The sequence below is a fragment of the Cynocephalus volans genome, chromosome 2 (assembly GCF_027409185.1).
Source record: "Cynocephalus volans isolate mCynVol1 chromosome 2, mCynVol1.pri, whole genome shotgun sequence".
Classification (NCBI taxonomy): domain Eukaryota; kingdom Metazoa; phylum Chordata; class Mammalia; order Dermoptera; family Cynocephalidae; genus Cynocephalus; species Cynocephalus volans.
The window spans coordinates 197,547,557-197,572,201 of NC_084461.1; the positions used below are offsets into that span (position 1 = coordinate 197,547,557).

The 24,645-nt window shown below is 51.8% G+C and overlaps 1 protein-coding gene across 5 annotated transcripts; it reads left to right on the forward strand.

Annotated features, from left to right (window-relative positions):
- Nucleotides 1–2,016: 2,016 nt before the first annotated feature.
- TRPV4 (transient receptor potential cation channel subfamily V member 4) lies at nt 2,017–24,600 on the forward strand. Of its 5 annotated transcripts, XM_063086728.1 has the most exons (16): nt 2,017–2,090; nt 2,193–2,402; nt 6,172–6,344; nt 11,112–11,264; nt 12,050–12,190; nt 12,907–13,205; nt 14,620–14,799; nt 16,394–16,552; nt 16,826–16,918; nt 17,246–17,319; nt 18,011–18,176; nt 18,367–18,433; nt 20,280–20,596; nt 21,996–22,123; nt 23,569–23,690; nt 24,443–24,600. In XM_063086728.1, exons 1-16 carry the CDS (start codon nt 2,017–2,019, stop codon nt 24,598–24,600), a joined length of 2,514 nt encoding a protein of 837 aa, XP_062942798.1. The 5 variants fall into 5 exon arrangements, with proteins under 5 accessions (XP_062942798.1, XP_062942796.1, XP_062942799.1 ...); XM_063086726.1 differs by having other exon boundaries at nt 2,017–2,402; XM_063086729.1 differs by lacking the exon at nt 14,620–14,799 and having other exon boundaries at nt 2,017–2,402.
- Nucleotides 24,601–24,645: the final 45 nt, after the last annotated feature.

The window sequence follows — 24,645 nt, forward strand, 5'->3', positions numbered from 1 at the left end:
ACAAGGGGCTGAGGATCCAGGTATCCCTCTTCTACCTGGGGGGTAGATGGGACCTAATGTCTCTGGAGGTCCAGCTAGGTGCCAGCACTGAGTGGGTGCCTCACATGCCTATATACCCTAGGAGGAGGCATGGTCACTCCGGTGTTTCCCAGGTGGGAAAACCAAGGCCCAGAGAAAAGAAGTGATTTGCTCAAGGTCACACAGCTGCCAATTACCAAGGCCAGGATAGGAGCCAGGTCTGTCTGATTTCAGAACCTGTGCTCCCAACCCTCCCTCCTCCTTTGGTTATAACTGACAGCCCCCAATTTAATCCCAGGGTCATCACTGGATATGCCTGATCTCATTGACTACTGCCTGCAACCCTATGAAGAAGCTATTACAATTATACCCATTTTACAGAGGAGGAAACTGAGGCTCAAGGAGCTCAGGTGAATTGCCCAAGGTCACACTACATATGACTAGCAGAGCTAGGATAAGAACCCAGGCCTGAATAACTTCAAAGTCCAGGTTATCCCTCCCTGTTGGTGTCCAGAGGGGAGCCAGCCTCCGGCAGGAGCTCTGACCCTCTGTGTTCCTTGCTGTACCTGCTAAGGGAGGCCTCCTGCAGTGTCCCCACCTCTGGTCCAAGCTTTCCCTCCTGGCGGCCACAGAACAAACAAGGGGGGAACCAGTTTATTTGTTCCCGTACATATGTGTTGGGCGGGGAGGGGGAGACATACAAGAGAGGACTTTTCAGACATGCCCTGTGTCCTGGGTGAAAGGGTAAGAATTCCAGGAAACCCGCCATTGGTGCCCAGCCCTGCCCAGCCAGCAGTGTGCTGCAGAGGGCAGGGGGACAGCCAGCCAGCAGGGCCTTGCCTCTCTCCTGCGCTTGCTCCTGGCTGAGCATTGGGCCTGGGAGCCAGAGAGACCTGGTTCAAGTCCAGCTCATTTCCCTACAAGCTGTGTGACGCCTTTCTTGAAGCCCCAATTTCCTCCTCTGAGAAATGGGAACAAATGACATGTTTGTCATCAGGTTGTGTGTTCATGTGGCACCCTTCTAGGTGCTGGGGTCTCAGGGGTGAACAAGACAGATGCCTTCCCTGCCTCCTGGCGCTCATAGTGTGGGAATGAACTATCTCGCGAACAACTGGGATGAGCCTCTGAGAAGAGAGGCATGCAGCCTGACAGTGAGGGTTGGAGGGTCAAGGAGGGCTTCTCAGAGGAAGGGACACTTAAGCTGGGAACACGGGTGGGTAGGAGTTAGCCAGGCGAAGAGGGGAGGGAAGGGGTCAGCACTTGGCGCTGGGGAGCCGTTTGTGCACTGGGGGAAGTCAACTAGTCTTGGAGCCTTGGTTTCCTCATCTGTAAAGTGGGGATTATAACAATGGTGCTAGATGGGGAAGCTGAAGACTACTGGACCTCATGGTAGGTTCGCGTGTATTTTCTGAGTGTCTGCTGTGCCTGAAGCCTGCGGTTAATGGTTATGCTTTACTATGTGTCAGGCACTGCACTGGCCACTGGGATGCATGCTGTCTCCTACTGGTTCTCCCCATGAGGCTTAGACATCCACATTTTGCAGATGAGGAAATTGAGGCCTTGAAATATTGACTTGCCCAACATCATGCTGTGGCTAAGCGTGAAGCCTGGATTTGAACACTGTTCTGTAGGGCTCGAAAGCTGGCTCAGTTAGTCAGCGGTGGGGCCTGGGCTCCAGGTTTGGGGTTCCAGTGTGACTCTGAGGCCCATCTTCTTTCAGCTAACACCCAGAGTAGCTGGCCCTGAGGCAGACTTATGTTTCCAGGTTCCTGAAAGAGGCTCCTGTTGCTGCTCCTGCCTGGGCTGGCGGCTGACCACATCTGGGAGTGGCCACCCCTCGCCCCTGTCATTACAACGGTGGCTTTGAAGCAGCTGGCAGCTGTGCTGTTTGCCCACGTGGGAGGGGGCTTCCTGGAGCCCCCACCACTGGCCGGGCTCTGCCTGACTCCCTTCTCATTCCCTTGCAGGCCAAGTAGCACAGACAGGTCTGGGGCCAGCATGGCGGATCCCAGTGACAGCCCTCACGCAGGACCTGTGGAGGTGGCTGAGCCCTCTGCGGATGAGAGCGGCACCCCCGGCGGGGAGGCCTTCCCCCTCTCCTCCCTGGCCAATCTGTTTGAGGGGGAGGATGGCTCGCCTTCACCCTCACTTGCTGATGCTGGTCGCCCCACCGGCCCGGGCGATGGGCGACCGAACCTGCGCATGAAGTTCCAGGGTGCCTTCCGCAAGGGGGTGCCCAACCCCATCGACCTGCTGGAGTCCACTCTGTATGAGTCCTCGGTGGTGCCTGGGCCCAAGAAAGCACCTATGGACTCGCTCTTTGACTACGGCACCTACCGTCACCACCCCAGTGACAACAAGCGGTGGAGGAAGAAGGTCATAGAGTGAGTATTGCTGGCTGCCTGGTCAGTGGTCACCTCCTCTCTACTGAATCCATCCACCCATCCTCCATCCTCTCATCCATCCATCCCCCTCCCACCTACCTATCTGTCTGCCCTCCCAAAGGACACTTCTCTGTTTATCCATCCATTCACCCACCCGTCCCTCCATCCATCCATCCACGCACCCACCCACCTATGCATACTTCCATAGGTCACCTTTCTGTTTATCCATCCATCTACACACCCATTCATTCATTCACTCACTCATTTGTACAACTGTTTGCTCATCTATCTCTTCATTCATTCATCTGCTTTTTAATGCACCTATTCGTCTGCCTACCCATCTATCCCCCACCCGTCTACAAGTCTGTCCATTTATCCATCGTCTGTCTGTCCATCCATCCACCCACACAACCAACCTTTGACTTGTTCATGTTAATCCACTTATTTATACATCTATTTACCTATCCATCCATCCATTCGTCATCTACTCATAACATTCATCCAGATACCCATCTTTCTACTTGTGGATCCACTTGTCCAAGCCATCCATGCATCATACATTCATTCATTCAAATACCTATCTACCCATCTATCCATCGTCATCTATCTGTCCAGCCATACTCCTATACAACCAACCTTCCATTCATCTACCACCTGCTCATCCAGATGTCCATCCATCCTCTAGTCTACCCACTGTTTCTACTCATCCAGCCATTCAGCTGTCAAACTGTTCATCATTCATTCATTCATTCATTGTATTTCTAATGCTTGATTGCCTTCCTTCCCTCCCTTTGCCCCTTTCTTCCTTTCTTCCTTCCTTCCTCTTTCCTTCCTCTCTTCTAACCACCAATTCATTCATCCAGCTATCTATCCACTTTTTCATTCATTCATTTGTTTGCTTGGTCTCTGACTCGTTCGTTCATTCACTCACTCATCTTTTCATCCATTTGTCCGTCTATTCATCTATCTACCTTCTCCTCCTGGCAGACACCCGGCTGCCCCTCCTGGGTCTTCTCCAAACATCAACTTCATTCCCGAGCATCCAGTGGCTTGCCTGGGGGCTTGGAGAGAGTTGGAAGCCCCAAGGCATTAACGCTTTCTCTTCCATAAAGGAGACCTGGCTGAAAGAAGAGAAAGGGAGTGGAGAGAAGCCCCAGATGGGGTAATGGCACCTAGCTCCCTATGATGCATTCCATGCCAGGCCTAGATGGGGACAGGACGCCTCCAGCCCCCCAGATCCCCTTGTCTGGACCTCTTCCTCCTCCAGTGGATTCTGCTGAGCTGAGTCTGCAGCCCAGACTTTAGACTCATGGGCATTTACCTGGTGTCTGCATGTGGTTTGTGTGGCATTCTGCAAACCCAGGTGTCTGTCACCTGTGGACCCTCTGCCTTGTGAGGTTGAGCCCTTCCTCCTGGTCCTTTAGGGGAGTACAGGGATTTGGAAATTTGGGAGAGGGAGTGGGGCTTACTGTCTCATAGTCACCTCTTCTAGCCTCTGCTCCTGCTGAACGAGTGGAGCTTGTGATCCTTTTCAGGTCCCAACCCTGCTGTCCCTAATGTGCTCTGAATTGACCCAGACTTGGAAACCAACCCCTTTCCTTGACTGCTCCCTGAAAATCCCTCTTGGTGACCTCTCAGTGTGTGCCATGGAGAACGGTCCTAAAGCCTGGAGATGTAATGCAGTTGCCCGGTCCTCTCTCTCTTGCTGATCACAAGCTCACGTATGCCCGTGGATGGAGCCCATTCTCCTTCTCAGTCCTTGCTTGGTCAGCAGTTATCCCTTTTATTCACAGAGTCACTGATTTGTTCATGGATATTTCTTGAGCACCACTACGTTCCAGGCAGTGGGGTTGGCCCTGGAGCTCCTACGGTGAACCAGACAAGGTTCTGCCCCTGCTCAGGCAGCACCTTCAGTTTAGAGGCTGAGACAAGCAGTAAACGAATTAATGAGCACATGAATATGCAATTCGAGTTGGGGGAGGTGCTGAGGTTGGAGAGGGGGCAGATATAGGAAAGGTAGTCCAGGAGGGCTTTTGGAGGAGTTGTTGTTGAAGTCCAAAGCTAAGGGATGAGAAGGGGCAGCCACACAGAGGGGAGAAACGTGCTCCAGGTGGAGAGAAACGTGTATGTAAGGGCCCGAGGCTGGAGAGACTCAGTGTGTCCAAGGAACAGGGTTTTGCAGTCATCTTCGCACTGCTGGGCAGTCTATATAGCCTCTGCTCAGAGGTGGACTCAGAGGCCCAGGGCAGCAAAGTGCCCCAGGGTCCCCATCCCTCTGTCCCCAGGCCCTCTGAGGTCACTGGTAGGCTCAGCGTCTCCCCTTCTCCACCCTCAGACTCCTCCTTCATGCCCTCATCCCCACCCCCACCCCAGGCAGTCAGAGCTGGAGGCTTCAGAGGGGTCATGAAGAGCTAGAGTGGGGCTGAGCAGCTGAGGTCTTCAGAGACCCCAAAGGCTTCCTCCTTGAGGTCTGGTGGGGGCAGTATCCTTTTTATTTTTCGGCTCAAAGATCAAAGTTTAGGAGTGGATAAAATGGGGGCTGCCCAGGTACCCTTGTTAGAGGCTGTAACAGTCTCTGCCTCTATCAACAGGACCTCTTGATGCCAAAGATCCCCTTTTCCTGGCTCCTCCTCTGGCACCTTCCCTGAGATGGAAAGTCTGGTCTCTGGGCAGAGGAAGGAGGGAGAGTGGCTGTCCCCTTCTCCTGGAGAGATGTGCTGGGTGCAGCCACGTGCCAGCTTTGCCCACCCTTGAAGCCCCATCTCACCCACCCCCAGAGCTGCCCTTGCCTCAGTTTCCCAACTAAACTCTCCTTCTCCTCTGGCCCCATCTCCCCTCTGTCAGGTTTCCTCTCTGTTCCCCTCCTCTCTCCTCTTCTCCCTCCCAGACTCTGCCTTCGTCTTGCTCCTTTTCTCTATCCTCTTTTTCATTTCACAGACTCTCATTGTGTCCCAAAATGTGCAAGGCACTGGGCCAAGTGAGAACATGACAGAGAGAGAGGATTCCTGCCCTCATGATGCTCCAGGCTGGCTTTTTCTCCCTCAGAACCTAGCACACAATAGGTGCCCAGTTAGTGTTTGCTGAATGACTGAATGAGTGTATTCAAGCCCTCCTCTTAATGTCTGTTTTTTTTTTCCTTCTTTTCTCTGTCTTTTTTCCTCCCCCAGCCCTCTTTGTTATGTCCTACTTCCACCTGCCTCTGTAGCTCCGCATCTCTCTCATGCACACACAAGCTCAGGACACACAGTAGGTGCTCAATAATAGCAGTAATATCCACTAACATTTATCAAGTGTTTACTGTGTGGTGGGTCCTGTGCTAAGCACCTATGTGCGTGGCTTCATTTGTCTTAAATGTTTGTTGAATGAATAAATTAATAAGTGAGTTATAGAATGAATGAGTTGCTGTTGTTCCTTTATTTTCTCTCTTTGTCTCTTTCTTTGTCTGCCTTCGTGAGTACTCAATAAATGAATGGGTGTGTGGAATGGATGGATGTGTGGGTAGACAGATGAGTGGGTAGATGGATGAGTGGATGGATGGATGGATGGATAGGCAGCTTGTGTTTCTTTCCTTCTGTTTGTCTCCACCCAACACACAGCAGGTACTAGCTAGTTTGTCGGATAAAACATTCCTTGCTGTCTCTCCCTCCTCGGTCTGGTCCCTCCCTAGGGCTTCAGCTGTCCCCCCAAATCCCTGGGCCCCTAAAGCCAGGGACAGTGGGACAGGCAGGGGATGAGCCCTCCCATCACTCTGCCTCCCTATCCCCTCCAGGAAGCAGCCACAGAGCCCCAAAGCTCCCGCTCCCCAGCCGCCTCCCATCCTCAAAGTCTTCAACCGGCCCATCCTCTTTGACATCGTGTCCCGGGGCTCCACCGCTGACCTGGATGGGCTGCTCCCCTTCTTGCTGACCCATAAGAAGCGCCTGACTGACGAGGAGTTCCGGGGTGAGCCACCCAGACGGGCATAGCCAGTGGGTCCGCAAATGGGGGAGGCCTGGCATTGGGGACCCCCCTTTTCCCTCAGCATCTTCTCTTGGGTCAGTGGACTGCATTAGCCAGGGAGAGCACTGGACGGGGAGTCTGGTCCTGTGTGTCCTTCACCACGTTACTTAACCTTTTTGGGCCTTGGCTACCACCACTTATTCATTCATTCATTCAGCCTTTATTTAGGTAAGCAGAGTCCCCCCCACTTGGCTTCAAATCCCACCCCTGCCACTTAAAGAATATGTGGCTTCTCTGAGCCTCAATTTCTCATCTGTAAACTGGGGAATAATAACATAGTCCTGGCCTTCAAGGAGAGATCATCCATAAAGTGCCGAGCACAAAGCAGCCGGGTTCCTGGAGTCCCCGCTCTCTCTGAGGGAAGCTCTGGAGGGGTGGGCAGGGCATCCCAACTGGGATTCCTGCTTCCACTTCTCAGGGTCTGCCCCACCCCTGCCCAGCTTTAGGGCGTCCCAGCCTTAGGGCTCCCCTCCTTAGGCTGAAGCCCGAGCCCGCGCTACCCTGGCTCTTCCCCCAGCCCAGAGAGCTCGCACTCCTTATCCAGCTCAGAACACCCACCTCAGGGCACCAGTGCCCTCCCCTGTCCAAGGCCACCTGTGAGTGTGGCAAGTTAGCCTGTGAGCCCCTCAACCCAGGTCAGCTGCCCAGGTACGTGCTGTGTACCAGGTGAGCCATCGTTAACTGGCCAGATGACCCCAGGGATCAGTATAAAGTGTCAAAAACTATGGCACCTGCTATAAAAGGGCCCATCTCAGGAACGTCAGCCATGGTTGGTCTACAGCTCAGCTCTGAGGAAGTTGTCAGGGAGGTCAGGAGAGGCCATCTTTTAGATTTAAGTACCTGAAGTGCCAAAACAGGGTGACCAAGTCTGTGCTCCATTTTCCACATGGACCTTTATCAACCTGTTCTTAACACCAGAACAACACAAGGCAGTATCATTGTCTGCATCAAAAGGGAATTACTGGATTTGTATAAAAAATATTCATTTGTGATGGCCGGCCAGACGATATGGGCTCATCTGGGGGCACAAGCTTAGAGCTGTGGGAGGACGAGGGCTCCTCTCTGCCTCCAGAGTATCTCAGTGCTGCGGTGAATAATCTCATTTGAAGATAACTCACATTTAAGCTCTGGCCACATGGCCCCTCCTGGTCTGCCAAGTTCATCAGGCAAAGGTGGAGAACCTTGGGGCAGAGTGTGTCCTGGAAATGAAGGATGGGCTGGGCTGGCCGAGCTTCCGGCTCCTCCTGACTTCAGGACTGAGTGGGGGCCTCTCAGCCTAGTCCGGGGACTCCCCAACAGACTGTGTCTGTTCATGAGCATGGGTTGGGGGCTCATGATGTTAATGAAGCTTCAGGGACCCTCGCTTGCTAAGGTTCTTCTATGGCTCTGGACCTAATTTCATACTCATAATTGTGTGTTTATTTTCATAAACAGGGCCCCCAAATTATTTAAGCCTCAGGCCCCACAAAACCTGGATTGGACCCTGCATGTTTTTCTGGCTGATGAGCTCATTTAATTCTCAGGGGAGTCTGGGACCCCTCTTCCCCATCTCAGCTCCACAGAGTTTCACAGTGTCCAATTTGACAGGTGGATTTGGTAACTGCGGACTTAGAATCCACAGCCCACCCTACCCCCATCTCCCAGCATTCCCGGTGGGCAGAGCCATTTCGCCACCTGGTGGTCAGGCCCTAGAACTGCGTATCCTGCCCCATCTCTGGGATGGCGCAGCATCTCTTCCCAGGCCTCAGGTTGGCAGCCCCCATCCTGCTATATAGCCTGTGTCTGAGAGTGTGGAAGATCAAATCCAGTGCCTAGTCCCATGTTGGGTCACCTGACATTTGGAAGTACCTGGGGTGCCCAACTCGCCCCTTCATTGCATGTATATTAACTCAGCAAATAGTTATTAGGCACTTACCAAGTGTCAGGCACTGTGCTCGGTGGGGGGTGGACAATGGTGAGTGAAGCAGATGTGACCCTGCCCTCAAGTTGCTCACAGGCTTTTGGGTGAGACTGGCATTGATCAAGCAACCACAGAAATAAGCACAGAATTAAGCACTGTAATTGGGTGTCAATAAGAGGCAGTACTGGAGGATTTGACCTAGCCAGGGAAATCCCCAGAGAGCTTCTTGGAGGCAATGACCATTGAGCTGAGTCTGAACGAGTTGCAATTCCGTGGCTCACTCGGGAGAGTGCGCTGCTGGGAGCACAGGGGCGCTGGGAGCGCTGAGGCCGCGGGTTCGGATCCTATATAGGGATGGCCGGTGCGCTCACTGGCTGAGCGCCGTGCGGACAACGCCAAGCCAAGGGTTACGATCCCCTTACCGGTCACAAAAAAACCAACCAAACAAACAAACAAAAAAACCAAGTGAAAAGAAAGGGAGGAGTGTTTCAGATCATGGAGGGGGTGAAGGGACAGCATGTGCAAAGACCCTGTGGCTCACTGTGATCAGAATGGCACTCGAAGGTGGCCATCCCAGCTGCTATGTGGAAAGTGGATAAAGGAAGGCCAGAGAGTCTGGAGAAACCAGGGAGGTGTCTTGGGCATGCGGGAGAGAGAGTGGCTGGGTCGGGATGGTGGCAGTGGAGGTGGAGGGCTGTGGAGGGATTGGAGAAATAGGAGGTAAAATGAGTAGGACAAGCTGGGGGATGGATGTGGGGGAGAAGGGAGGGCAGGGGCAAGGGGGACACCATCCTCTGAGAAGGGGACATATGCAGGTTAGGGGTGGGTGGGAGAGAAAGACAATGAGGTCAGCATGGAGAATCAAGAGTTGCCTGACAAAAGAAAACAATGAAAAAACCGAGTAACGCCGCCTCCAGGCTTGAGCTGAGTGGGTATGTCTGGGTGGAATCCCCAGGGGCTTTGGCCAGCATTGGGGGCAGCCCCCCACCTGACACAAATGGGATACTGGAGTCAGTTACTCATTCAAGAAATAGTTACCTGGTGTCACCTCTGGGCTGGGTGCCAGGCGTGCAGCAGGAAGCAACCGGGGTGTGAGGCTTGTCCAAGCGACCTCACTGCAGGGAGGCTGGGACTGGAATTCAGGTCTCCTCCAGCCTTTCCAGTTCTCTGCTGATTTCCCAGCATCTAGGGAGATGGTTCCTAAAGCCCCTCCTGTGGAGTAATAACTACAACAGTAATATTTATTGAGGACTCCTCTCTGCCTGGTACTGGGCTAATCAGCAAATATTGATTAGCTCATTGATTTCACTTCATAGTCTCAATTTGGGTAGAAGGGAAGCTAAGCAGAGAAAGGCTGCACAGCTGTCAGGAGCAGAACCAGCGCTGAACCCCATGGTGCCTGGCTCCAGAGTGGGCACCTCAACCCACACCTGCGTCTCCCACCCTTGGGCCATTCCCAAGCCCCCAACATGATTTTGCCCCCTGCCTGGCTCACAGGGGAGTTTTTATTTCATTGACTTGCTCTTTTGAGATATAAATCAACTCACGTAACCATAAAAATAATTACAAGGGATTACCTGCCTCCCTCGAGTACCACGTGTCCTCATGCATGAGTGGGAGCTAAAAAATAAACCAATTAAAAAAAAGAAAAAAGATACAATAATCACAATAATAGTTGAATTTTCAAAAGGAGAGAACAGAACTGAGGTTACCAGAGATGGGAAAAAGGGAGGGAGAGGAAGGGTAAGGGAGGAATTGGTAGAGGGCCACAGAAAACTATTACATCGCATAATGTTGAATATACTTATCATCCTGATTTGAGCATCACGTATTGCACACAGGTATTGATATTCAACTCTGTGCTCCACAGAAATGTACCATCAACTATGTTACAATAAAATAAGTAAATTTTTAAAAATAATGACAAGGGAAAGGAAGTTGCAAGGAGACATTAGCAAGCTTTAGATGTGTTAAGGACCCACTAGTACCAAACGGAGACTTGACTTCATAAGAGAGATTTGACAGTGGGATGAAACTTTCAATGTTGTTACTGCTGCATCTGTGGGGACCCCAAGATCCTCTCCCGCCCCCCTAAGGTAATTTCACGTCCATTATGGCATGCGGTCTACTCTTTGGGGAACTCCACACCCCTCTAGGAGCACTCCTGTAAATGCTTCATGGGAAAAGGATCCTGTGTTCCAATAGGTGTTGTTTTTTTTTTTTAAAGATGACCGGTATGGGGATCCTGATCCTTGACTTGGTGTTGTCAGCACCACGCTCTCCCAAGTGGGCTAACCAGCCATCCCTACATAGGGATCCGAACCCGTGGCCTTGGTGTTATCAGCACCACACTCTCCCAAGCGAGCCACGGGCTGGCACAAGAGACCAATAGGTGTTCAGACGCCACCTGGTGTGTCCTCCATTAGCATATTAAAGGCTCTGAGAAGTCCTGCAGTAAAGAAATGTGGGGGGCTTTGTTTAACCTAGCATTCCCACTATTTATTTGATTAAAATTGCCCCTAAGTATGATGAATTAAATAAATACCAATCTCTAGGCTGTGGCCTCCCACATTTCATGGTACTTCTACCCCCTCGAGTTTATTTGACCCTCTCAGCACCAGGGGAACCAGATAGAGTGGTGGTATGTCCCCACTAGACGGGTGCTGGGAAACAGGCTCAGAGAGGAGTTGTGACAGCCAGAACTGGAGCCAGGGCCTCTGACTTCCTGTCCAGTGCTCTGTGCCCCTCTGCCCAGCGGTTCAGGGTCACGGGCCAGAGCATCGCCTCATCCTGTACATTTATCCCCCAAGAGCCGTCCACAGGGAAGACCTGCCTGCCCAAGGCCCTGCTGAACCTGAGCAACGGCCGCAACGACACCATCCCCGTGCTCCTGGACATCGCCGAGCGCACCGGCAACATGCGCGAGTTCATCAACTCGCCCTTCCGTGACATCTACTACCGAGGTGGAGCCCTGGGATGGGCAGGGGTGATGCAAGGGGGTAGTGGTGGAGGCACCATCCTTCCAGTCTGACACCTGAGAGCTTTGGTCTGGGCTTCAAGTGCCAGCATGTACCCAGGACTGATTGTTGAATGAATGAATAAATGAATGGATGAAGGAACAGTAACTGCCCTTTCCGACTCTGATCTGAGTTTCAGAATCAGAGATTCCAAGATTCTGAGATGCAGTGAGCCTAGTGATCCATGAGCTTGGAATTCTGGACTTAAAATACTATGGTGCCGGATACTCCAGGGCTCTTTCACAATGAGTTTATGAACCAGAAGCTCTAAGGGGCAAAGGCAGCAGGAATCCAAGCTCCCTGTTCTAAATTCTGAGATTCTATAAATTGGAATTGACCTTTCAGATTCCTGGATATTAAGATTCAAAGTCTGTGAATTTTATATCCTGAGTCCAAAATTCTGTGAGACCAATATACCGTTGTTTCCTCAAGAGTTAAAGCATCTTGTGAGTCTGAAAAGTTCCCACATTTGGGATTCCACAAGTTGCATATCCTTTGAGATTAAAATTCTGCTTCTATGATGCATCAGATCTAGGACTTCACGCACCCAAAATCCTGCATCCTGGGGAATGTGTGACGCCCCACCAGCTGCATTCGGGTGTTGCTGGCCAGGGCTCTGGCCTGCAGCCCCCACTCCAATTTCTACATTCTGTGCCCCACCCCCACCCCCAGCAAGCCTGGTTGGGTCTCTGCCCTGCCAGCACCCTGGATGACTGTTACTCGCCCCCCAGGTCAGACCGCCCTGCACATCGCCATAGAGCGCCGCTGCAAACACTATGTGGAGCTTCTTGTGGCCCAAGGAGCCGATGTCCACGCCCAGGCCCGTGGGCGCTTTTTCCAGCCCAAGGATGAGGGAGGCTACTTTTACTTTGGTGAGGAGAGTCCTGGTGGGGGTTGGAGGCACACAGGGTACAGGTCAGCATCTGTAGCCCCAACAACGACGCAGACACGCAGAGTCATGCTGCGTATTGGTCTTACCTTTGAGGTGTAAGTGCACTGGGGAGAGCTTGAAGTTGAGGATGCGGGGTCAAATCCTCACTCCGCTACTTCCCAGCCATGTGACCTCACTTCCCTGAGTCTCACCTTCCCCATCTGCACAACAGGAATCATAAGAGCCCTGAGGGCTACTAAGGGATGTCAATGCCCAGCACCTTATCATGTGCATCCTTCAGTCTGCTTACCGTGGGACCAGTGGTCGGATAGCTGGGCCCAAACCCCCTCACTGCCATGTTGTCACAGTTGGAACAATGAAATATTTTGAATTTTACCCCCGCATATAGGCATACATTATGTGGGGCTCAGGGAAAAAGTCACACAAAGAATTCTATCATCACATGTGTCCAGCCCTTCACAGCCTCCAAATTGCATGACCATGCCCCCAAATGACTGCACCCCCAAATGATCACACCACACCTCCCTAGCATCACCCAAGGAAACATGCAGTTGCCACATGATGGGTTTACATTGGTGCTGTGTCCACCGTCACACTCAGACTGTCACAGAGTCTGTCCCTTAAGTATCTATAGACAGAGCCCCCCTCTCCTGTGCCCCCTTCACTGACCTCCCCACCATCGACTCCGACCCACAGGTGAGCTGCCCCTGTCGCTGGCTGCCTGCACCAACCAGCCCCACATTGTCAACTACCTGACAGAGAACCCCCACAAGAAGGCAGACATGAGGCGGCAGGACTCGCGGGGCAACACGGTGCTGCATGCCCTGGTGGCCATCGCCGACAACACCCGCGAGAACACCAAGTTCGTCACCAAGATGTACGACCTGCTGCTGCTCAAGTGTGCTCGCCTCTTCCCCGACAGCAACCTGGAGGCTGTGCTCAACAATGATGGCCTCTCACCCCTCATGATGGCTGCCAAGACAGGCAAGATTGGGGTAAGTGGGGCCGGCCGACCCACTCTTACCCTCTACACACACGGGGGACCAGGGACTGCTGCTGGCATTTATTAATATGTGCACCCACCTCCCATCATGCCAACCCCAGTGTGCAGACTTTTGGGCTCAAGAACTTGCTGTGGCTCCCTAGTGTCCAGCTAAGCTACTCAAATTTATCCCAGTGCCTCTTGCCTCATCCCACTGTACTGGATATTCACCACTCACCCGCACCAGCCAGGACAAGCCATGGACATAACACCGAGTCCCAGGGCCCCAGCCCTGCAGTGCTTCCAGCCCCTCACCTGCTGAGCGGCCCTGCCGCAGTTACTTTTCCTCTTCGGACCTTGCGGCACGGGCCTAGAGCAGAGTTTCTCAACCTTGGCACTACTGGCATTTTGGGCTGGATGGTTCTGTGAGGTGGGGGCTGTCCTGTGCATTGTAGGTTGTTTAGCAGCATCCCTGGCCTTGACCCACTAGATGCCATCAGCACCCTCCCCACACACTTGTGACAACCAAAAATGTCTCCAGACATTGCCAACTTGTCCCCTGGGGGGCACCATCTCCCTGACTGGGAACCAAGCCTGGAGTACCCTGGAGTCAGGAGCACCTGATCCAAACCCTGGCTTTGCCTCTTCCCAGCATGTGACCTCAAGCATCTCACCTCCCCTTCCTGTGGCTTAGTTTCCTTTTCTGTAAAATGAGGATTATAGTAGTGCACTCTGGCATAGTGTTGTTGTGACAATTAAATGACGTGATCCATGTAAAGCTCTTAATAAAAAGCACGGGATGGGTAGTAAGTGCTCTGTGAATGGCAGGGATTATTACTCTATTAAAAATATAACAAAAATTACTAAAATCACAATTATACTAGGGTCCTGAGGCAGTAAAAAAAGGCCTAGGTTTTTGTCCTACTAAACTGCATGGCCTTGGGCAAATTGCACCCCCTCTCTGTGCCTCAGTTTCCCTGCGTGTAAACCAAAGTTTGTAGGAGTGGTAATAGGAAGGACTGAATATGATCGTTATCATTATAATATATACTAATAAGTTTGATTCATTGCTATTTTAACTACATGAAGAAAGTATGCATTACAATTAAGAGGTTTAAGGCTTGAGCAGGTTCCATCTGGCTCTAGCAGGATAGTTGTGCGGCCTCAGGGAGTGCCCCTCATTTGCCCAGCCTCGGTTTGCTCACCTGTAAACCAAGATGGTAAGAGTAGGAATTAAATAAATGACGTGAGGAAAGGGTCCGGCAAGCAGTGGGCGCTCAGTAATTATTTCCCCTCCCATCCATCCTGTTCTCTGGAGAGGTGTCATTTGATGGGCTGCGCCTGGTCTCTGGGGTCCCTCCAATGTCAGGGGCTGGGCAGCAGTGCCTTCCCCCTCTAGCCCCCTGACCCTCCCTTCACCCATGCAGATCTTTCAGCATATCATCCGGCGGGAGGTGACAGACGAGGACACACGGCACCTGTCCCGCAAGTTCAAGGACTGGGCCTATGGGCCAGTGTATTCCTCACTCTATGACCTCTCCTCCTTGGACACATGTGGAGAAGAGGCCTCCGTGCTGGAGATCCTGGTGTACAACAGCAAGATTGAGGTGGGGGACAGGATGGGGAATTGGGCGTGGGAAGGAGGGGTACAGCTGGGAGCAGGGCCAGAACCTTGGGGAGCCCAGGCCTCTGTGGCCCAAAGTGGTGGGTTCATTGGTGGAGTGCAAAAGAAGGTGCCAAATAAGTGCCCAGAACAGCTTCTGGTACTTGGGGGAGAAAAGCAAGGCTTGTGAGAGGATGGACTTTGGGGGCAGGTAGGGCTGGGTTGTGATCCTGGCTCTGTAACTTACATGCTGTGTGACTCAGGACAAGTGACTCAGCCTCTCTGGGTATCAGCTTCGTCATTTGTAACCTGGGGATAAGGATAGTGCATATCCCATAGGGTTGTTGGGAGGACCAGATGAGTTAATTTTAGAACAGCATGGCACAGAGTAAACATTATGGGTCAGCTATTATCATTAATGGTTGTTATATGAAGTTTTGAAAGCCCTTTTTTTCCACTTAGAATTTCATGAACATCGTTCTGCACCATTAAATATTCTTCTGCAGTATCACTGCTGTGTGTAAATGCACCACTTTCTAATGAACCATTCCTCTGATGTTGGTTGTTTGGGTTTGTCTCTGCCTTTAACTATCAGGAATAACACTACAGTAGAATCTTTGTGGCTACATCATTGCACAAATCACGGCTATGAAGAAACTCGAGTCATCAGAGGGACAGGATGCTGAATAAATGGAGCAGAAAATGCTGGGGGCTGGGTACAGGCTGTCTCTTTCTAGGCCTGCTCTGAGCTCACTGGCTCTATGAGCTTGGCTTCCCTTGCAGGACCTCACTTCCCTCATTTGTGAAATTAATGACCAACTTGATTTATATCAGGGGTGGCAGGAGCCTTAGCATCTTTGGTGCAAACTCTGATTGATTGATAACGTCTACCCAGGGAACTGTATGAGCACTGTTGTACAGGGCTTGATTATTGATGTCTGCCCTGGGTTCAGAATTGGAGAACTGTGGTGAGTCAATTGTTTGTTATCTTTGAGCTAAATATTTTTCAATCCTTCTCAATGAATCAGAATTTCTGAGGATGGAGCCCAGGGGTTTACATTTTTAGCCACCTGTATAGGTGATTTTGCTGCCAACAGCTCAGCACCATCCACAGATTGGAATTTGGGAACTATGAGAATAGATGTTCTTTTTTTTTTTTTTTAAAGATGACCAGTAAGGGGATCTCAACCCCTGGCCTGGTGTTGTCAGCACCATGCTCAGCCAGTGAGCGAACCAGCCATCCCTATATAGGATCCAAACCCGTGGCCTTGGTGTTATCAGCACCACACTCTCCCGAGTGAGCCACGGGCTGGCCCCAAGAATAGATGTTCTTTAAGGAGCTTTCCAGCTCTGGATTCTATGATGCTAAAATAGTGTGGAAAGGTAAATTGAGGCAGAATTGGGCAGAGCCTTTAATGTTGAGCCCAGGAATTTGGGGTTGATTCTAAATATCCCTCCATTTCTCTGAATCCTTGGGTGTAGATGAAGAATGGATTAGGAAAGAGCTGTCAGGGTGGGGTGGGGGAATACATACTGGGGTCACCCTGTCCAGATCCCCCACATGAGGGAGGTGACCCCGACCACCCTACCTCTCACAGAACCGCCACGAGATGCTGGCTGTGGAACCCATCAATGAACTGCTGCGGGACAAGTGGCGCAAGTTCGGGGCTGTCTCCTTCTACATCAACGTGGTCTCCTATCTGTGCGCCATGGTCATCTTTACCCTCACTGCCTACTACCAGCCACTGGAGGGCACCGTGAGTGCTCAGAAGTGGAGCAGGAGCTGGGGCGGGCACTGGGCTGGGCCACCCAGGACTGGGGCATAACTGGGTCCTCCTGAGTCCCCTGTGGGAAGGACTGGAGAAGGCTCGGGAACAGGTTGGGGAGGTGCCCCCAACCCCAGGGGTAGCTCGGAGCTGGGAGGAGACTCAGGAGGAAAAGAGTGAAGGAGGAGGCTCCACAGGATCCAGATGTTGGGGGCCAGATGTTGGGGGGCTGGGTGAGGACCTCGTGTGCCCCCTGCTCCCCAGCCACCATACCCTTATCGCACCACGGTGGACTACCTGAGGCTGGCAGGCGAGGCCATCACGCTCTTCACTGGGGTCCTGTTCTTTTTCACCAACGTGAGTGCTTGGCCCCCGATGTCCCCCACCCTGCATGTCCCCTTTCTTTCTCTTTTCTCTCCCCTCTTCCTCTTCCCTCTTCTCCAACTCTTCCTTCTCCTCTCCTTTCTCCCTTTATTTTTCTCCTTTCTCTTCTTCTACCTCTTCCTTCAACCCCGTATTCTCCTTCTCTGCTTCCTCTTATTTTCCCAACAGAAAAGACTCCATCCTCTTTTCTCTGCTCCATACCCTGCCTCCCTCTCTTCTATCCCTTCCACTATCTCCTCTCTCTTCCCCTCCCTCCTCCTACTAGCTGTGCCCCTTTCACGGCCTCCTTCCCTCTTCCAGATCAAAGACTTGTTCATGAAGAAATGCCCCGGAGTGAATTCTCTCTTCATCGATGGCTCCTTTCAGCTGCTCTAGTGAGTAGAGGTCCCAGGGTGGGAGCTTCTGGATGAGAAAACTGGGGTTGGGCTGGGAGGTCATCTAGATTGGGGAGACAAGTGACTCTATTAGGAGCGAGTTCATCCAAACTGGGTAACTCTAACTCAAAGTCAGGACAAAGCCAAGGTCGAGCAATAGGGCCTTCTGGCTAAAGAAGCATTCTGATTGCTACATCACACATAGAAATAATTTTAACCTCTTTGCTGGCGATTGATTGCTAATGTCTGCCCAGAGTGCCATGTCAAGGCTAAGTTTGTGTTTAGTGGGAAAGAGTGTGGTGATTGATTAATGATGTCTGCCTCAGGTACAGGTTAGGGAGTGACTGGATGTGTGCTACATATTTTTCATTGCCCTTAGAGTTAGGGAACAATGAATTTCACTTGAGCACAAAATCTCCACTGAACATCGCTGAATCTTTCTCTAGCAATTCCAAAGGGCATCACTTTAGGATCTTGTAGGGCCATTACACACATATTAATTGCCAGTTAATTGAGCATTCTGGTTAACAGAATATCAAGGAACCCAGCTAATCCACTTTGTTTTTCTTCTCCGGATCTAGAGACATTGGGATATCCTGGTATCTTGGAGGGCTTGGGGGTATGTCTCCCCCTTCAGGGCCTCATTGTCCCCTCCCCTGTGGCCTCTCTCATGGTCTCTGCTGCCCTGTAGCTTCATCTACTCTGTGCTGGTGATTGTCACCGCGGCCCTCTACCTGGCAGGGATTGAGGCTTACCTGGCTGTGATGGTCTTTGCCCTTGTCCTGGGTTGGATGAATGCCCTTTATTTCACCCGTGGGCTGAAGCTGACGGGGACCTATAGCATCATGATCCAGAAGGTATGGGGTGAGGGGACCCTCTGGACTTATGTGTCCCTGAAGGGAGCCACATGCACATCTTACGTGTCTGCAGACCTGAGCACGTGGGGAGGGACAAGGGTGGAGTTGGAAGAAGGTTTGGGATGGGGGAGCAGGGAAAGGAAAAAATCACGTCTCCTCTTTGCCTGTATAATCCCGCCGGGGTCTTCAGATCCTCTTCAAAGACCTTTTCCGCTTCCTGCTCGTCTACCTGCTCTTCATGATCGGCTATGCTTCAGGTGAGCTCTGGGTGCCCACGGGGGGCCTGGTAGGGGTGGTGCCAGGACTGCAAGAGTAACTAGGATGTATCGAGGACAATAAGTAGCATGTATTGAGTTCTTCCTGTGTGCCAGGCACTGGGCTAAGTACTCTACCATCCCTTCCTCATTTAATCCTCCCAACAAGCCTTGCGAACTAAGTTCCTTTATTATCCTCTTTTACAGAGAAGGAAACTGAGGCTTAGAAAGATTTAATAACTTGCCCAAGTTCAAAAGCTAGTAAATGATAAAACTGGCATATTAGCTATTGCTGCAAAGGAAGCCACCCAAAACTCAGTGACTTCAAACAGCCACTATTTATTATTGCTCATGAGTCTATGGGTCAACTGGGTGGTTGTGCTGACCTGGTCAGTTTTGGCTGATCTTGCTGGGCTCCTATGTCTGTGGTCAGCTGGCTGCCAGCTGACTGGCCTGGTTAGGATTGCCTCAGGTGGGGGGACTTGGCTATCATCCTCCAGCCAGCTAGCTTGGGCTTGTTTGCATGGTGGTCTTATGGTTCCAAGAACATGTGCAGAAGACCTGGCATAGCATCACTGCCACCTCACTGTATTGGCCAAAGCAAGTCACAGGCCAGTTCTGACTCAGAGGGTGGAAAAATAGACTCCGCTTCTTGATGGAAGAAGCTATAAAGCCACATTGAAGGGTCATGGATACAAGGAAGGATGAAATTTAGTGATTAATCTTCCAGCCCAGGTCTTTTCTTAAAGCCCAATATCGGCTCCCTCTGAAATGCCTTCTCTGTGATGTCACAGTGCCAAGCTGAGGCATGCTGGCACCTCAGTGGCATAGGCCATGGGGGAAGGACCAAGGATGGAGAAGCTGACCAAGCCATTGCACTGGTCTCCAAGGGGTAGGTGATCTGCCATCGATGCCCAGCATCCAAAGGGGAGTGGCCATCTCAGGCTTGACCAGGCCCCATTCACATCAGAGCAGGCTTATTTGGGGACTGGTTCTAGCAGCGGGAGTCTGATATTTTACCTCAGATTGTATTGAGGCTCTGCATGGACTATATTGGGGTAACAGAACTGTAGCCTTGGCTGGGGATATAGGAACAGGTCCTCATGCTCCCTGCCTTGGCTGGTTTAGTGACAGGATGTTGCTGCTAAACTGTGTTGAGAAGGACTCTGAAGCTTCACCTGGGCTTGTAGGGAAGAGATGAGTGCCATGAGCAGTTCGAGATGTCTGATGGGCAAGAGGGTCCTTAGAGAACACAGCTCTGGGACAGTCAGGACTGGTACCTGCTTTCAGCTCCACCCTCCCTCTCTGGGTTGGTGTGGAGTAGGAAACAGGAGCCCAAGAGAGAGTCTGCCCGTGGGAATGCTGGCATTGCAGTGCTCCCAAGACCTCTAAGAATGATAGGCTACATCACGGTTTCTCAGCCTTGACACTATTGACATTTGGGACCAGATAATTCTTTGTTGTGGGGACCGTCATGTGTATTCTAGAAAGTTGAACAGCATCCTTGGTCTCTATCCACTAGATACCAGGAGCACCTTCACCCCCAGTTGTAACAGCCAAAAATGTTTCCAGACATTGCCAAACATCCCTTGGGGGGGAAATCGCTTTTGGTTGAGAACCACTGAATTAGATCCTGAACACTTCTTTCTTATCAGCGAGAGTTTGTGGAAAGACAAAAGCTTTGGATTCAGGAGGCTCCGGGCTGGACTCTTGGCTTGGCTCATATGCTGGTAACCTTGGGCCAGCATCCTCGCCTTGCCAAGCCTCAGCTTTCTCCTCCATCAAGCGGGAATGGCGCCCCCCACGTGCTCATCAAACTCAGCAAACGCCACCCCTGTCCCTCCCACAGCCCTGGTCTCCCTCCTGAACCCATGCGCCAACATGAAGGTGTGCAACGAGGACAAGACCAACTGCACGGTGCCCACGTACCCCTCATGCCGCGACAGCGAGACCTTTAGCACCTTCCTCCTGGACCTCTTCAAGCTGACCATCGGCATGGGCGACCTGGAGATGCTGAGCAGCACCAAGTACCCCGTGGTCTTCATCATCCTGCTCGTCACCTACATCATCCTCACCTTCGTGCTGCTCCTCAACATGCTCATCGCCCTCATGGGGGAGACGGTGGGCCAGGTCTCCAAGGAGAGCAAGCACATCTGGAAGCTGCAGGTGAGGCCCCACAATCCTGTCCCCACCCTGCCAGCCACACTTGGCCTTCCAAGGTGGGGCGGCTGCAGAGACATCTCACCAGACTGGATTCCTCAGCCTTCCACTCCGGGAGAGCAGCATTATCTCATTCTGCCTCCACTTCCCTGTCTGTGAAATGGGCATTGAAGGCTGCTGCCTACTTCCCAGAGCCGCCTAGTGAAGTTCAATGTGGCTTCATGCCCGACCACCAGCAGTGGTCTCAGATTCACCTTGTGGTCCAGCTCACAGGATACGGTCGGCTCCATCCAGCATGACGAAGTTGCCTCTGTCTGCACAAGAAATGCTCAGAGAGCATTGATATTTTGACAGGGGTCCCACGCTGAGCCCGGGGACAACTTCTGTACCCCACTGTGGCTCAAGATGTGAGGCTGCCTGGGCATGGGCCAACCCAGTGCAGAGAGGTGCCAGCATTCTCCTCAGGGGGCTATCACCAGCTCAGGAGTAGTTTCCAGGCTCCACGGCCCCTGAGCATGCTGTCACAGAGGAGAAGCCGATGCAGATGTGGCCCCCGCTGGCCCGGGACACCTGCTGCTTTTGCTTCCCAAAGGTTTCTATGAAATCCTGGAAAGCAGAGGCCCTGGGGTTCACAGCCCTCCCAGGCCAGGTGCAATTCACAAATCTGGGTGTTCACAATAAGCAATGCCACCATAAGGCCCAGGAACACAGCACCACATTTACCTTAACTTAGTGCATTTCAAGAAAATGATGCAGAGAGGAAAAAACCCAAAGTCATCCTCCCATGTCTGGGTCTGATGGAAATGGATCAGGCCTGCTCTTAACCTTTATCTATACTGCTTACTTCCCTGGGCCTCAGTTTCCCCACTGGGCATAACTCACAAGATGCACACTGACAGCCTGTGGACTGGATTTGGCCAGCAAATATTTATTTTTTTCAGACTACCATATTTTTTAAAAATTTAATGCAAAATTAAAAAATTAGGAGATTCTATATAAAAATCCACATTTTTGGCCTTCCTTGAAAAGTTAGAAGCCCCAGCAATGCAGGGCCCACATTCCTGCCAGACAGCCCTTGGATGGGATGAGAAGTGGCTGCCCCCTTTACATGGGGTGTTTGCTCCCTGCTTTGCCCCAGTCCCCACCCCTCCCTATTGATTCCCAACAGCAAGTGGTGACTACTGTGTATGTGTCATGGGGCCTGGGCTGCGGCCTTCCTGCGTCTCATCCTGCTTCACTCATTTGTTTTCCTGTGAGTTTATAAGTCCTGTTTCTCAGGGCGGTAGGAGCCAGAAAGTCTTGTTCTCTGCCCACGCCAGCCTGTCACCTCGTTTCTGCATTAGGACAGTAGGTGCATGCTGGAGAGGCTCAGTGACATCTCCACCCTGACCCTCCCTCCCTGCAGTGGGCCACCACCATCCTGGATATTGAGCGCTCCTTCCCCGTGTTCCTGAGAAAGGCCTTCCGCTCTGGGGAGATGGTGACCGTGGGCAAGAGCTCGGATGGCACCCCAGACCGCAGATGGTGCTTCAGGTGAGGCTGGCACTGGCAGGGCAGATTGGGGCTTCTGCCGCATTGCCATTTCCAGCCACAGAGGCCACCATGGGCCCCACCAGAGTTTAGTTCCACTGAGTGATCTTGGGCAAGTCCGTTTACTTCTCTCAGCCCCAGTTGCTTCATCTGTGAAATGGTGACCATGACAGCCCCAGCTGCTAGACCAGCAGTGTGGACTAGACCAGTCAGCACATGAGATGTGCTTGGCCAGTGTCCCACACATTGGGACACCCAGAGGCTCCTCTGTCTCTTGCTTGGGGGGAAGCAAAGACTTGGAGGCAGTGCTCATCTCAAAGCATCACCCTGTATTGTCCAAACAATGGGGTGGGCTTTGGTGCCATGGGCTGAGATGGGGAAACTGAGGAATCAACAGCTTCCAGGGCTTGGGACCTTACCCAGCTCATCTGCAGGGTGACCTCATGTTCCAGGTGCACGAGGAATGCCAGCTTCTTAGGGGAACCCCTTGGTGAATCTTTTAAGGAGACCCATTCTCTGTAAATTGATTGCCAGCACAGAGTATAAGCGTAATGTCTGGAGTTAGACAAGGTCAGTTTCCTCATCTGTGAAATGGGGACAGTCATAGAACCCACCTCCTAGGCCAGCCGGTCAGTTCTGTTCAGTTTGAATCCAAAGTTCAAACTCTGACTCTGTGACTTACCAGCTTGATGACTTCAAACAGTTTAACGAGCCTAGGGTTCCTCGTCTGTAAAATGGGAACGGCAAACCTACCTTCTTTGCTGCATCCTGACATGTAGCAATAACTCAGAAAAGATAGAGGTTGTATGAAAATAACAAAAAAAAATTTTTTTAAAGTAAAGAGGCTGTAACCTGACTTTACCAGGATGTCCCAATAATAAGAGGTAATAGTATCAAGAAGGGGGGTGACGATCAGCAGATGGACGGCTAAACAAAATGTGGCAATAGCCATACAGTGGGATATTATCTGACCATAAAAAGGAACGAAGTAGAAACACGTGCTTCAGCATAGATGAGCCCTGAAAACATTACGCTAAGTAAAAGGAGCCCTCACAAAAGGACACACATTGTATGAGTCCACTTATATGAAATGGTTAGAATAGGCAAATCTATACAGAAACAGAAAGTAGATTAGAAGTTACTGGGGCTAGTGGGAGGGGAATAGGGACTTATTGCTTAATGGATACAGAATTTCTGTTTGGAATGATGAAAAGTTTTGGAAATAGTGTGATGGTTGCGCAACGTTGTGAATGGACTTAATGCTACTGAATTGCATACTTAAAAATGGTTAAAATGGCAAATTTTATGTTATATGTATTTTACAATAATTTAAAAAATAGGAGGGTGGGCTGGCGAGGCTGGAGGAGGGGGGCTTCCTGAGTCAGGACGGGGGGACGGGGAGCCATCCCAGTGGGGCTCCCCCCGACCCTCTGCTCTGACACTGCCAGGGTGGACGAGGTGAACTGGTCTCACTGGAACCAGAACTTGGGCATCATCAATGAGGACCCGGGCAAGAATGAGACCTACCACTATTATGGCTTCTCACACACTGTGGGCCGCCTCCGGAGGGGTGAGTGGCAGGACTGGGGTGCAGAGTGGGAGCCCTGGTCCACCCTTCTCGCTCATTTGCCTTGCGCAGTCCCATCCGCTTTCCAGGACTCAATGTCCTCGTCTGCAGAATGGGAGGGGGAGGTGGGCTGGCCGCTGTTTCCTCTGCCGCCTGGGAATGCCTGGGACACCTCACCTTTGTCACTTTGCCCTCGGCCTCCCTATGCTGTGACGTGAGCTGGCATGGGGAGGGAGGATGAGATCCTCGGCCATCCCCAGGGTGGAGAAAACCCTTCCGTTTTCCCGCTAAACTGAGAGTATGCGAGATGCAGTGGGAGAGGACAGGGGCGCTCAGGGCATTCTGATCCCGACTTGAATCCCGGTTCCTCCATTCACTCCTGTGTGCTCCTGGCAGGCACCTTGGCCCCTCTGAGCCCCAGTTTCCACCTCTGTAAAATGGGCATAATAAGGGCCGGCCCGTGGCTCACTCGGGAGAGTGTGGTGCTGATAACACCAAGGCCACGGGTTCGGATCCCATATACGGATGGCCGGTTCGCTCACTGGCTGAGCGTGGTGCTCACAACACCAAGTCAAGGGTTAAGATCCCCTTACCGGTCATCTTTTAAAAAAAAAAAAAAAAAAAATGGGCATAATAATACTCCCCTCTTTAGATCATTGTAGAGCGCCCCATACACAGTAGGTGCTTAATACATGCATGTTCTCTCCACCAACCCTCACTCCTCCTCCCCCCCCACCCACATGCTCACTCTGCAGATCGCTGGTCCTCGGTGGTGCCCCGTGTGGTGGAACTGAACAAGAACTCAAATCCGGAAGAGGTGGTGGTGCCTCTCGACAGTATGGGGAACCCCAGCTGCGATGGCCACCAGCAGAGTTACCCCCCCAAGTGGAGGACTGATGATGCCCCCCTCTAGGGCCTGTGAGCAGGGGTAGGGTCTCCGGCCTGCAGCCTGTCCCCT